This window comes from Sus scrofa, chromosome 7 (genome assembly GCF_000003025.6).
Source record: "Sus scrofa isolate TJ Tabasco breed Duroc chromosome 7, Sscrofa11.1, whole genome shotgun sequence".
Taxonomy (NCBI): Eukaryota; Metazoa; Chordata; class Mammalia; order Artiodactyla; family Suidae; genus Sus; species Sus scrofa.
In genome coordinates this window covers 121,200,743-121,211,044 of record NC_010449.5, presented here as the reverse complement: position 1 = coordinate 121,211,044, position 10,302 = coordinate 121,200,743, and the positions used below count along the sequence as shown (strand labels likewise).

The window sequence follows — 10,302 nt, the reverse complement described above, 5'->3', positions numbered from 1 at the left end:
CACAGGGCGGCTGCAGCCTGGGCCCAGCAGATTCGAGCTGGGCCATCACATGGAGGCTGCATGGTGCCCAGGTGTGTGGAGTTCCTGCTATGGCACAGCAGGATCAGTAGCATCTCTGGAGCAGTGGGACACGGGTTCAGTCCCCAGCCCAGCACAGTAGGTTAAGGATCTGGCAGTGCCACAGCCACCACGTGGGCTGCAACTGATCTGATCCCTGGCCCCAGAGGTCCACATGCTGCAGGGCGGCCAAAAAAAGAAAAGAGAAAAAAGTGCAGGTGTGAACCCCCCACAGTCCCTGCTGGGTGCCTTGGGCAGGCCTGGCTCCCTCTCTGAGCTGTCGCAAAACGTGTGTAAGGATGCAGGCCCCGTGCAAAGGCAGCTCCCCTCTCAGTGTCCGGGCACTGGAGGCGCCAGCTGCTCAGGCTGGCTGCAGCTCAGTCTCACTCAAAAAGGGGTTTGGGGGGGGATGGTGAGCGGAGTAGGTGTCATGCTGAATGCTGAACCACCCCGTGGCAGGGCTCAGCGCACAGGCCGAGCCCCCCAGCCGGAGTGCCAGGCCAGCCTCAGTGTGCCCTTCTGCATGGTGGGAGCCCTGCCACAAGGTTTGGAGGGCTGGAGATGGGGAGACGGGCCATCAGCCCCACAGACCACAAAGCAATAACAGCACATCCTGAGAAACATTTTATTGGCAACAGCTCCTCACTGAGTCCCCAGGGACTATAGGCAGAGCAGGTGGGTGGCCATACCTGGCACCCAGCGCCCAGGGTGGCCCCGACAGCGCCTGGCTGAGCAGCCTGGTGTGGGATGGGACGGGAGGGTTGCAGACACTGCATCTGGGTGCCGTCTCATGAGGACACCGCTTGGCAGGGCCTAAGGGACCAGGCGGGAAGAGCATGGGGGGCGGGGGAGGGGCTCTGAAGCCGCGGGGCAGCAGGGAAAGCTGACGGGGAGGCCGGAGGGACCAAGCGGCCACGTGCACAGATAGCGCCCTGTGACAGTGTCCTCATCCCAGAGGCCCGCCCTCCCTGGCCTCTGTGACCCTCGGGCCAACCCCAGCCGATGTCAGATGGGCCCCTTGACCTTCTCATGGTCTGTCGCTGGGCGGGGAGGCTCTGGCTGTCTGGGGGTGGGGGCCCGGGGGGCCCAGACTCCGACACTCCCCTCCGCCTCCTCTGGCCCCTATGGCCTCTGGAAGCTGCCAGCGGGTTGGCCCCTGGGCCGCGGGGACCGGCTATGTGAGCAGGCCACGCGTGAGCCTCAGCACCACTTCATAGGCGACAAAGACCGCCATGTTGACGGGGAAGGCGCGGCAGCAGTTCAGCGACAGTCCCTTGAAGAGCACCTGCGGCCCCTCCTCCCGAACGCTGGTCACCACACAGTGCAGGAGGCCCCGGTAGCGCCGCTGGCCCTGCCCGTCCGCCTGCAGGCGTGACTTGATCACGTCCATGGGGGTGGCCACGGCCCAGGCCAGCACCCCTGCACAGCCACCAGCCACCAGCACACCCAGGACATCTGCAGGGAGAAGCCCGCGAGTGCTACGGTTGGAAGGGGTGCCCGAGGAGAGCAGGGGGCACCCAGGGCAGGCCCAGCCATCCGGGGCCCAGGTCCACCTTCATGACCTGTCCAGAGCAGGTCTGTCCTGGCCCTCCTGCTGGGGACACCCAGGCCCCTACCTGGGAGGCACTGGGTGGCGGTGTGGCCTCATCCCCATCCCCCGCCACCTTCCCAGGCCCCAGCGCCCAATCACCTGGTTGGCTGCGGCCAGCGGGAGTGAGCCACTCACAGAGGATGGCATAGGAGAGGAAGTAGGTGGCGAAGGAGTGACCGTCCCGGAGGAGCAGGGCTGAGCTGCCCTTGTAGAGGCCTCGCAGGCCCTCCTCTCGGGCCACTGTGGCCAGGCAGTGCAGCGGCCCGCGGTACTTGGGCCCAGGCGCCGAACGGGCAGGGGGTGCGGGACACGGAGGGGGCACAGCCGAGGGCCCCGAGGCCGAGGGGCGCCGCTGCTGCGTTGTCTGCGTCTGCGTCTGCGTCTGCAGGCGGACCTTGGCCACCTCGGTGGGCGACGTCAGGAACACCTGGAGTGGAGCAGAGGCAGGGATGTGGGGACAGCTCGGCACGCACCCCACCCAACACACTCGCTGACCTCACGTTGCCCACAGTGACAGCCAGGGAGCCTGGGCCCGGGAGGCTCTGGGCTGGCCCAGGGGCCACAGTGGAGTGAAGTTCAAAGCCAGCTCTGCCCACCCAAGCTGGGGCGGTGCTTACTTCAGCAGCTCGCTCTCGGCTGGTGGAGGCTTGACACACAGTGTTGAGTGGACACGACTCCAGTTCACAAAAGGACTTAATCCCGTAATCAGTATATTAATGTCATATTAATGTGTCATTTAATAAATGTGTTTGACGTGAGAATATAACACCCAATGTAAGCATTGATAATATGAATATCTAACATATGATAATTTAATTTTTTTTTTTAAAAAAACATTTTAGGGCTGCACCCGAGGCATATGGAGTTCCCAGGCTAGGGGTTGAACATCAGAGCTGCAGCCACTGGCCTACACCACAGTCATAGCAACATCAGATCCAAGCCGCATCTGTGACCTACACCACAGCTCACAAGCCATGCCAGACCCTTAACCCACTGAACAAGGCCAGGGATCAAACCTGCAACCTCATAGTTCTTAATCAGATTCGTTTCCACTGTGCCACAAGGGAACGCCTTCAGAAAATTTTTCTATGGCCACACGGTGGCATATCCAAGTTCCAGGGCCAGGGATTGACTCCAGCAGTGACCTACGCCGGATCCTTGAACCCCCCTGTGCCGGTCCGGGATCAAACCCAGCCCTCTGCAGCAACCCGAGCCGCTGCAGTCAGATTCTTAACCCACTGTGCCACAGCGGGAACTCCAAAGACAATTTTAGTAAAAACGTTGGCTGCCATCTCGAGGTTGCTCGTGGCTGTCAAACTCCTTACTGGGGCCTTTGCACCAGGACCTCAGCACAGATCTTAGAGATGCAGGCACAGATGCTCGGAGAGGCTCCCTGGAATGCCCAGGTGCCCTCAGTTTCCAAGAGTCAGCTGCGTCGCCACCCCCCGTCCCCCAGCCTCCATCCAGCCTCTGCCCAGCCCTGGGGTCCCGGGACCCCCTCACCCCCCCACTCACGCGGACAAGGCCGGAAGCGAACCCCGAGAGTGTGATGTCGGTCTTGGCAGCCTTGGCGTCGGCGCTGCCGTACCGGAAGCGGCAGATGTGCGCGAGGCAGTGGCGGTAGGTGCCGAAAGACACGGACGAGACCAGGGACACGGTGCACACGGGCAGCGAGAGGCCCCTGTAGAAGCCCCGCACCTGGCGGTGGGTGGAGGGACCCGAGGGCCTGAGTCAGGCCAGAGGCCCCGCCAGGAGGAGCCCTGCGCCGGGGAGCCGGGTCGCACCCTGGCCTCGCACTCACTGCCCCGGGCCCCGGGTTCCTCTGCTGTACCCTGGGGGCTGTGATTGTGAGCTTGTGCCGAGGGAACACAGGGCGGGGGCCATGGGCAGCTGTGGACGGTGGGACTGCGACGTGGAACCAGCTGCTCTGTCATTGCTGTTTCCCTTTGCTCACCCCTGGCCAGTACTGAGCCCCAAGTTCCCTTGGGTAAGTGTCCCTGAGACCCTCCACTGGACAGGGCTCTGAGCTGGACCCTGGGGGGCCCCTGACACCCCAGCATGCTTCCAAGGGGTGCCCAGCCTGGAGGGGACAGAAATGCAAACAGGCCCCTCTCAGGACCTTCAAAGGCCCCAGACGCCCCCTTTAGACTCTGCTGGAGGAAGGACCTCATTCTGAGCAGACCCCATGTGCCTGATGCCACAGCTCCTGTCCTCAAAGGAATCCAGGAGGCTCAGAGGCTCTACATTGCCAGGCTGGTTGTTGAGTGGCAGCCCTGGGGTCCAACATCCCCCTGCCCATGCCCCTGGCCCCAGGCCTACCCGCTCTTGGCGATAAGTGTCCCGGATGCAGTGCCAGATGCCTGTGTACTTGGGCTCTGTCTGGATCCTGACCTGTGGGAGAAGTGGGCTTCAGGAAAGGGTGGCTCCAGGCCCAAGGCGAGATCACCAGGCCCTGGGGAGGGACAGAGCCAACCCCTTGATTGTCACAGCTGTGCCGACTAGGAAGGGAAGGGCAGGGACAGTGAGCCTCATTTAAGAGGAGAAACCTGAGTCCCAGGCTTGAGCAGTGGGGGACAGACAGTCCTGAGGGCCACGGTGGGGACCGGGGTGAGGAGCGGGCTAGAAGGGTCTTGTGGCCAAGGCCCCAGGCAGAGGCCTCGGGCTGGGGGTCAGGGCCCGGTGATGACCGCACCTTCACCGTGTCCAGGGGGTAGCCCACAGCAACACCGCAGACACCTGGAAGGAAACCAGAGGAACCAGTGAGGACAGAGCAGCCGGAAGAGGGGAGGGTGAACCCGGGCTGCGCTCCCACTGAGCCCACGCCCGGCTCTGCTCATCTGCACCTGTCTCGTCCATGGGGCAGAGAAACCCCCACTTTACAGATGGGGAAACTGAGGTGCAGAGAGGGAAAGTGGCTTCTGCCAAGTGGGTTCTCCTTCCCAAGTCCTGGTCACTGGAGCCTTGTTCTGAAAGCCAAGGATGCCCCTTGGCCTCCCCCTGTTTGGTGTCAGGTTTTGGTTTCGTTTCTTTTTTCTTTTTCTTTTTTTTTTTTTTTTTTTTTTGTGTGTGTGTGTGTCTTTTGTCTTTTTTTGTTGTTGTTGTTGCTATTTCTTGGGCCGCTCCCGCGGCATATGGAGGTTCCCAGGCTAGGGGTTCAAACTGGAGCTACAGCTGCCAACCTACACCACAGCCACAGCAACACCAGAGCCAAGCCACGTCTGCAACGTACACCACAGCTCACAGCAACGCTGGATCCCCGACCCACTGAGCAAGGCCAGGGATTGAACCCACATCCTCATGAACTCTAGTCAGATTCATTTCCTCTATGCCACCAAGAGAACTTTCTGGGGTCAGGTTTTGGGAGAACCGGTCCTGTCTCCAAGCCGGGCCGAGCTGCCCTCCAGCCTCAGTCTGTGAAGGGTTTGTGTGCAAAGCCAGGAGGCCACAGTGCCTTGCAGCTGGGAGGGGTGATGGGGGGCAGGGTACCGCCCAAGCAGAGACTGGGTGGAGGGGTAGCCCAGGTCGCCCCAGGCCTCCCCAAGGGACTGTCGGAAGCACAGGTTTGTGGGGGACACCGTAGGACTTGAGGACCCCCAGCTTCTGCCTCCTACAAAGACGACCAGGTGCCACCTTCCTTCCTCCTTTCCTGACCCCAGGGTCTCAACTAAGCCCCCAGCACCGCCATGAGGAAGTCACGGAGTATCCCTGGGGTGGGGGATAAGGGCCACCTGAAAACATGTGGGGACTGTACCTACTTATTAGTATCTCAGGACTCAATAAATATGCATCAATGAAAGAACAAAGTAAGTGAATGAACAAAGAGATTGAAGCAAGTACGACTGACTGACCAACTGGGGAGAATTACCCTCCTCCACCCTTACATATACCTCATCGAACTCCTACTCACCCATCAAAGCCCTATCACAATATCACCTCCTCTCTGGAGCCCTCCCTGATCCCTGCATTCTGGGCTGCCTCCGTGCCAGAAAATAGGTTGGTCCCAGCCACCGTCACATGGCTTTGCTGCTGTCTCCCACCACCTGCCGTCTCTGACTCCAAAACTAGAGTTCAAGGAGAAAGCCCAGGTGCGACCCTGGTTAGCCAGAGCCAGGCACAGAGCAGGAGCCCCTTCCAGCCAGGCCCTCGCTGGGCTCTGGGGGCAAGATGCAGGAGCCTTCATTGCCGTGTGATCTTGGGCAAGTCAAGCCCCCCTCTCGGAGCCTCATCCTCAGGGGGCCAGTGTCTCAGACCCAGCCCACGGTGGACCTCAGAATGCCCGCTGGTGAGGCCAACGCCTTGGTCTTTCCGGGCTTGGCTCTGCACCCCCTTCTGAAGATAACGCTATTCCCAGAAATATTGACAAGCAGCCACTGCTATTTCACAAGACGAGCAAGGCCAAGGGTGCCTTGCCCAAAATAGCCTGGCAGGCAGCCTGCGTGATCAATGTGGGAGGAGCCCGATCCCTGCGGCCGTCATCTCTGCATCAGGCTTTCCCAGTAGCCCCTTCCCAGGAAGAGAAACCCGTCTGGGGACCCAGCGAGGCAGGATTGGCCCAGGGATGCCCACAGCCAGCTGGGGGCGGGGGCTACCGGGCTCAGCCGGGACCCTCCCCATCATCCACCCCTTCCTTCCAGTCCTTGGGGCAGGACCCAGGGCCGGCCGCCCTCACGGTCCACCCTCTCCTGGAGCCTCTGGTCCCCTCCAGCGGCTCGGCCATCCCGCTCCACGCTGGTGCCTCTCAGCCTCCCCCTGGCCAGGCAGACACCGCCCAGCCTCTGCCCCGGCCCAGGCCAGCAGCCCTCACTCCTGCCTGCCTCTCGGCTCCCCGGCACCAGGCTGAGCCCCTCAGGCCCACGCAGACTCTCCCCAACTCCACCTCCACCTCCTCCTGGGCCCTGCATCGTCAGCCCCAAGTCTGCAGCACCTTCCCCGGGAGGGTTTCGAATCCCACTGCTGCCAGGGCAGAGCCCCCCACAGCCCCCCCTGTTACCCCAGGAGTGGCAGTCCCCTGCAAGGCCCCGCTGTCCCTGTACCTCCGATGGCTCCAGCAACAAAATCCATGGACAATGTGGGTGGTGGGGAAGGCCCTGGGTCAGCCTGCCTGATGCCACCGCCAGGGTGGTCTCAACAGCTCCCCACGCTCCTCTCAGACCTTAAATACCTGCGGCAGAGGCAGGAAGCCGGAGCCTGGCGACCGTGACCCCGAAGGCAGAGGCCATGCTGGGCAGCCAGCGGGTCAATGCCCATCTGGACGCCCTCCCACCCTACCTCCGCAGGACTCTTGTCCCCGTGCCCTCAGGACCCAGGGGTCAGGATATATGTGAGAGGCCACGATATGGGTCAGGCTCTCGGAGAACTGGTCACTGTCCCCACTGCCTGCAGGTCTGGGTCCCAGGCCACGTCCAGACAGCTCCTGGGGAGGCTGTGAGGTCCCATCCCTCCAAGCCCAAGCTCAGGCATTCTCCGTGTCCTTGGGCCTTCCCAGCTGCCCTGGAATTCCCCAGGGAACCTCAAAGCTCCCTCGCTTAGTCATTCAACAAACACCGTCTGAGCTGAGGCTGCACGCAGGCATATAAGACCCAGGCTCTGGAGTTTCCCGCTGTGGCTTGGCAGGTTAAGAACCTGACATAGTGTCTGTGAGGATGCAGGTTCGATCCCTGGCCTCACTCAGTGGGTTAAGGATCTAGCATTGCTGCAAGCTGCAGCATACTTCACAGATGTGGCTCTGATTCGACCCTAGAAACTTCCATATACCGCAGGTGCGGCAGTAAGAAGAAAACAAAAAAAAACCCAGGCCTCGTGGCCAAGGAGCTCTAGTTGGGGGTGGCGGTGGGGGTGACGGCGACAGCCACCACTGACTGAGCATCAGGGAGGCAGCCCCAACAACCCAGGTCCCAGGAAGCTCCATGCCCGTCACAGTGCCCTGGGCCACACCGTCCCTGAGCTTCCACGTCTGTCTCCCTGCACCCAGGGCCCCGCCACGTCTGCCTCCACTCAGTCCCCAGTGCCCAGCACCACCCAGCCCTGAGCAGGGTTCACGGAGTGAGGGGATCAGGGGTCAGGGCCGCCCGTGTGGCCTCTAACCAAACCCGAGTAGTCCTGAAGGGAAGCCGCTTCCCTCTGCCGGTCCCTGGAAACCACTGGCAAGAATGGCAACCCCGGGAGTTCCCGTCGTGGCGCAGTGGTTAACGAATCCGACTAGGAACCATGAGGTTGCGGGTTCGGTCCCTGCCCTTGCTCAGTGGGTTAACAATCCGGCGTTGCCGTGAGCTGTGGTGTAGGTTGCAGACGCGGCTCAGATCCCGCGTTGCTGTGGCTCTGGCATAGGCCGGTGGCTACAGCTCCGATTGGACCCCTAGCCTGGGAACCTCCATATGCCGCGGGAGCGGCCCAAGAAATAGCAACAACAACAACAACAAAAAGACAAAAGACAAAAAAAAAAAAAAAAAAAAAGAATGGCAACCCCCACCCCCACCCCAGCAGGGCGCCTGCTTCAGTTACCCAAGTGCTCCTCCCCTACAGGCTCAGGGGGCTCTTATCACAGCTCCGGCTCCATTTTACAGGGGAAACCACTGAGGCCCAGAAAAGGGGACTCGTCCGAGGCCATACAGGCAACAGGGCCGCATCTGATCACCAGACACATTCCCACAACCAGCCCCTCTGAGGCCAAGGGCCAGGCCTCGACGCCTATGAGCAGTACCCTCATGGCTGCCACCCCAGCGGTAAGCTCAGCACGACCCTGTGTGACCCACAGCAGCCCTTCGAGGACGCTGAAGCTCGGGGAAGGCTGTGCACTTGCCCAAGGCCATGCGCGGTGAGTGGCCAGGAAGCTGGCAGGACGGGGGATGGTGTTGACATGGCAGGGTCCGGGCAGTGTCATCTCAGTGCCCCTTGGGGCAGGGGCCAAGTGTCCACCTGTTTCCGGTCCTCTGACGGGCAGACCTGCAGGCCGGCCTGGAACAGGCTGGTGCTGACGGAAGGGGAGCCCCACCTCCACCTGCAGCTCTTTGAGAGTAACGTGCGGCACACAGGTTGGCAGTGGCCCCCGCCACGTCAAGAGGGCAGAGGGCAGATGCGGCCTTTCCAAGGCCAGTCCTGATGCCCTTCCTGGCTTTTGGAGAGATGCAGCTCAGCATCTGGTGAGAAGCCAGGCTGCCTGCCTTCAAATCCCGGTTCTGAGACCTGGGGCAAACACTTGGGCCTCTCTCTACCTCCGTCACATCTGCGACCACCCAGGGCACGCTCCAGGTGTGCTCCTGCGGGGTGGCCAGCCAAAGGCTAAGGCTGCATCAGTAGGAGCATAGGTTCTAAAAGGAGGGAGGGGGAGTTCCCGTCGTGGCTCGGCGGAAACGAATCTGACTAGTATCCATGAGGACGCAGGTTCGATCCCTGGCCTCGCTCAGTGGGTTAAGGATCTGGCATTGCCATGGGCTCTGGTGTAGGTCACAGACACCGCTTGGATCCCGCGCTGCTATAGACCAGCGGCTACAGCTCTGATTTGACCCCTAGCCTGGGAACCTTCATATGCTACAGGTGCAGCCCTAAAAAAAAAATAAACAAATAAACCCTCTGAAGTTCACATTCAGATCCACTCCTGCTACCCATCTGCATAGCCCCCAGCTGTCTCTCCCTGGACAACAGCCCACCCTACCCATGCCCCCAACTCGTGTAACAAACAACATGCCACATTCCAGGCACTGGGCCACAGCGATAAACACAGGCCAAGGTCCCTTCCCTTTATGTTCCAGGGGAGGAGACAACCAACCCAATAAACAACCAAAATAAAGAGTCCCCCAGAGGGCAGCAAGTGCCAATGAGAGTCAGAGCAGGGAGGGGACAGGGAGTCCTGGGGGAGGGCGGGGCTAGAGAGGGCGGCCCAAGAAGCGACCTCTGAGACCAGCGTGTTTTGTTGATCACAGCAGCCGAGCTTCCCCTGCCCTTTGTCTCTGAACAAACATGCCCAAGCTTCACCCTGGCCCACAGCAGGACTGCAAAACACGCCACGTCGCAGTTCGGGCTGCTTTGTGCAGGTCTAAACATCTCCCCACCCAGCTGTCAGCTTCTGGCGGGCAGGGTCAGATCAAGAGCAGGACTGACAGATGGAAGGACAGACAGGTGGGCGGAAAGACGGGAGGAGGGTGGATGATGGATGGACTGACAGACAGATGGACCCAAGGTAGCAGCATCTGCTCACACCCGACATAAGAGTTGGCAAGGAGGCCATCTGCAGGCCGGTGGACAGGAGGCTGGGCTCAGAAGAACCCCACATGGTTTGGGGGAGACCACAGGCCAGGCACAGTCAGCCTGGATTTGGCTGCCGACTCCACCTCTCCCAGCTGTGTGACTTTGGACCAGTGCAGTGACCTCTCTGAGTCTCACACAGATGGCAGGAGACAGAGCCAGGGGCGCCCCTCCCATGGGAAGGGTTAGAGTTATTAGTAGCAAGGTTGGCTTTAGGCCTCAGCCACCAAGAGCAGAGCCCCACCGCGTGCGGCCCCACAAGGCCCGAGCAAGGAATTCTGGGCCGGCCTCTAGGGGGAGACAGACGTGGCACAAACACCTGGGCCCCAACGGCAGCCAGCGCAAAGGACTCCGGGAAAAGGGAGGCATGGGCCCCATTAATTTTGGGCGGTGGGTCTTGCTGGCCGGCCGAG

At 61.1% G+C, this 10,302-nt stretch overlaps 1 protein-coding gene across 2 annotated transcripts; it reads right to left on the bottom strand.

Moving 5' to 3' along the window:
- Window positions 669-6,832, bottom strand: SLC25A47 (solute carrier family 25 member 47). Of its 2 annotated transcripts, XM_003128729.4 has the most exons (6): window positions 6,682-6,832; window positions 4,341-4,384; window positions 3,968-4,039; window positions 3,164-3,346; window positions 1,748-2,075; window positions 669-1,512 (listed from the first exon to the last, which is right to left on the bottom strand). In XM_003128729.4, exons 1-6 carry the CDS (start codon window positions 6,707-6,709, stop codon window positions 1,232-1,234), a joined length of 936 nt encoding a protein of 311 aa, XP_003128777.2. In that variant the 5' UTR covers window positions 6,710-6,832; the 3' UTR covers window positions 669-1,231. The 2 variants fall into 2 exon arrangements, with proteins under 2 accessions (XP_003128777.2, XP_020955388.1); XM_021099729.1 differs by lacking the exon at window positions 3,164-3,346 and having other exon boundaries at window positions 980-1,512; window positions 6,682-6,818.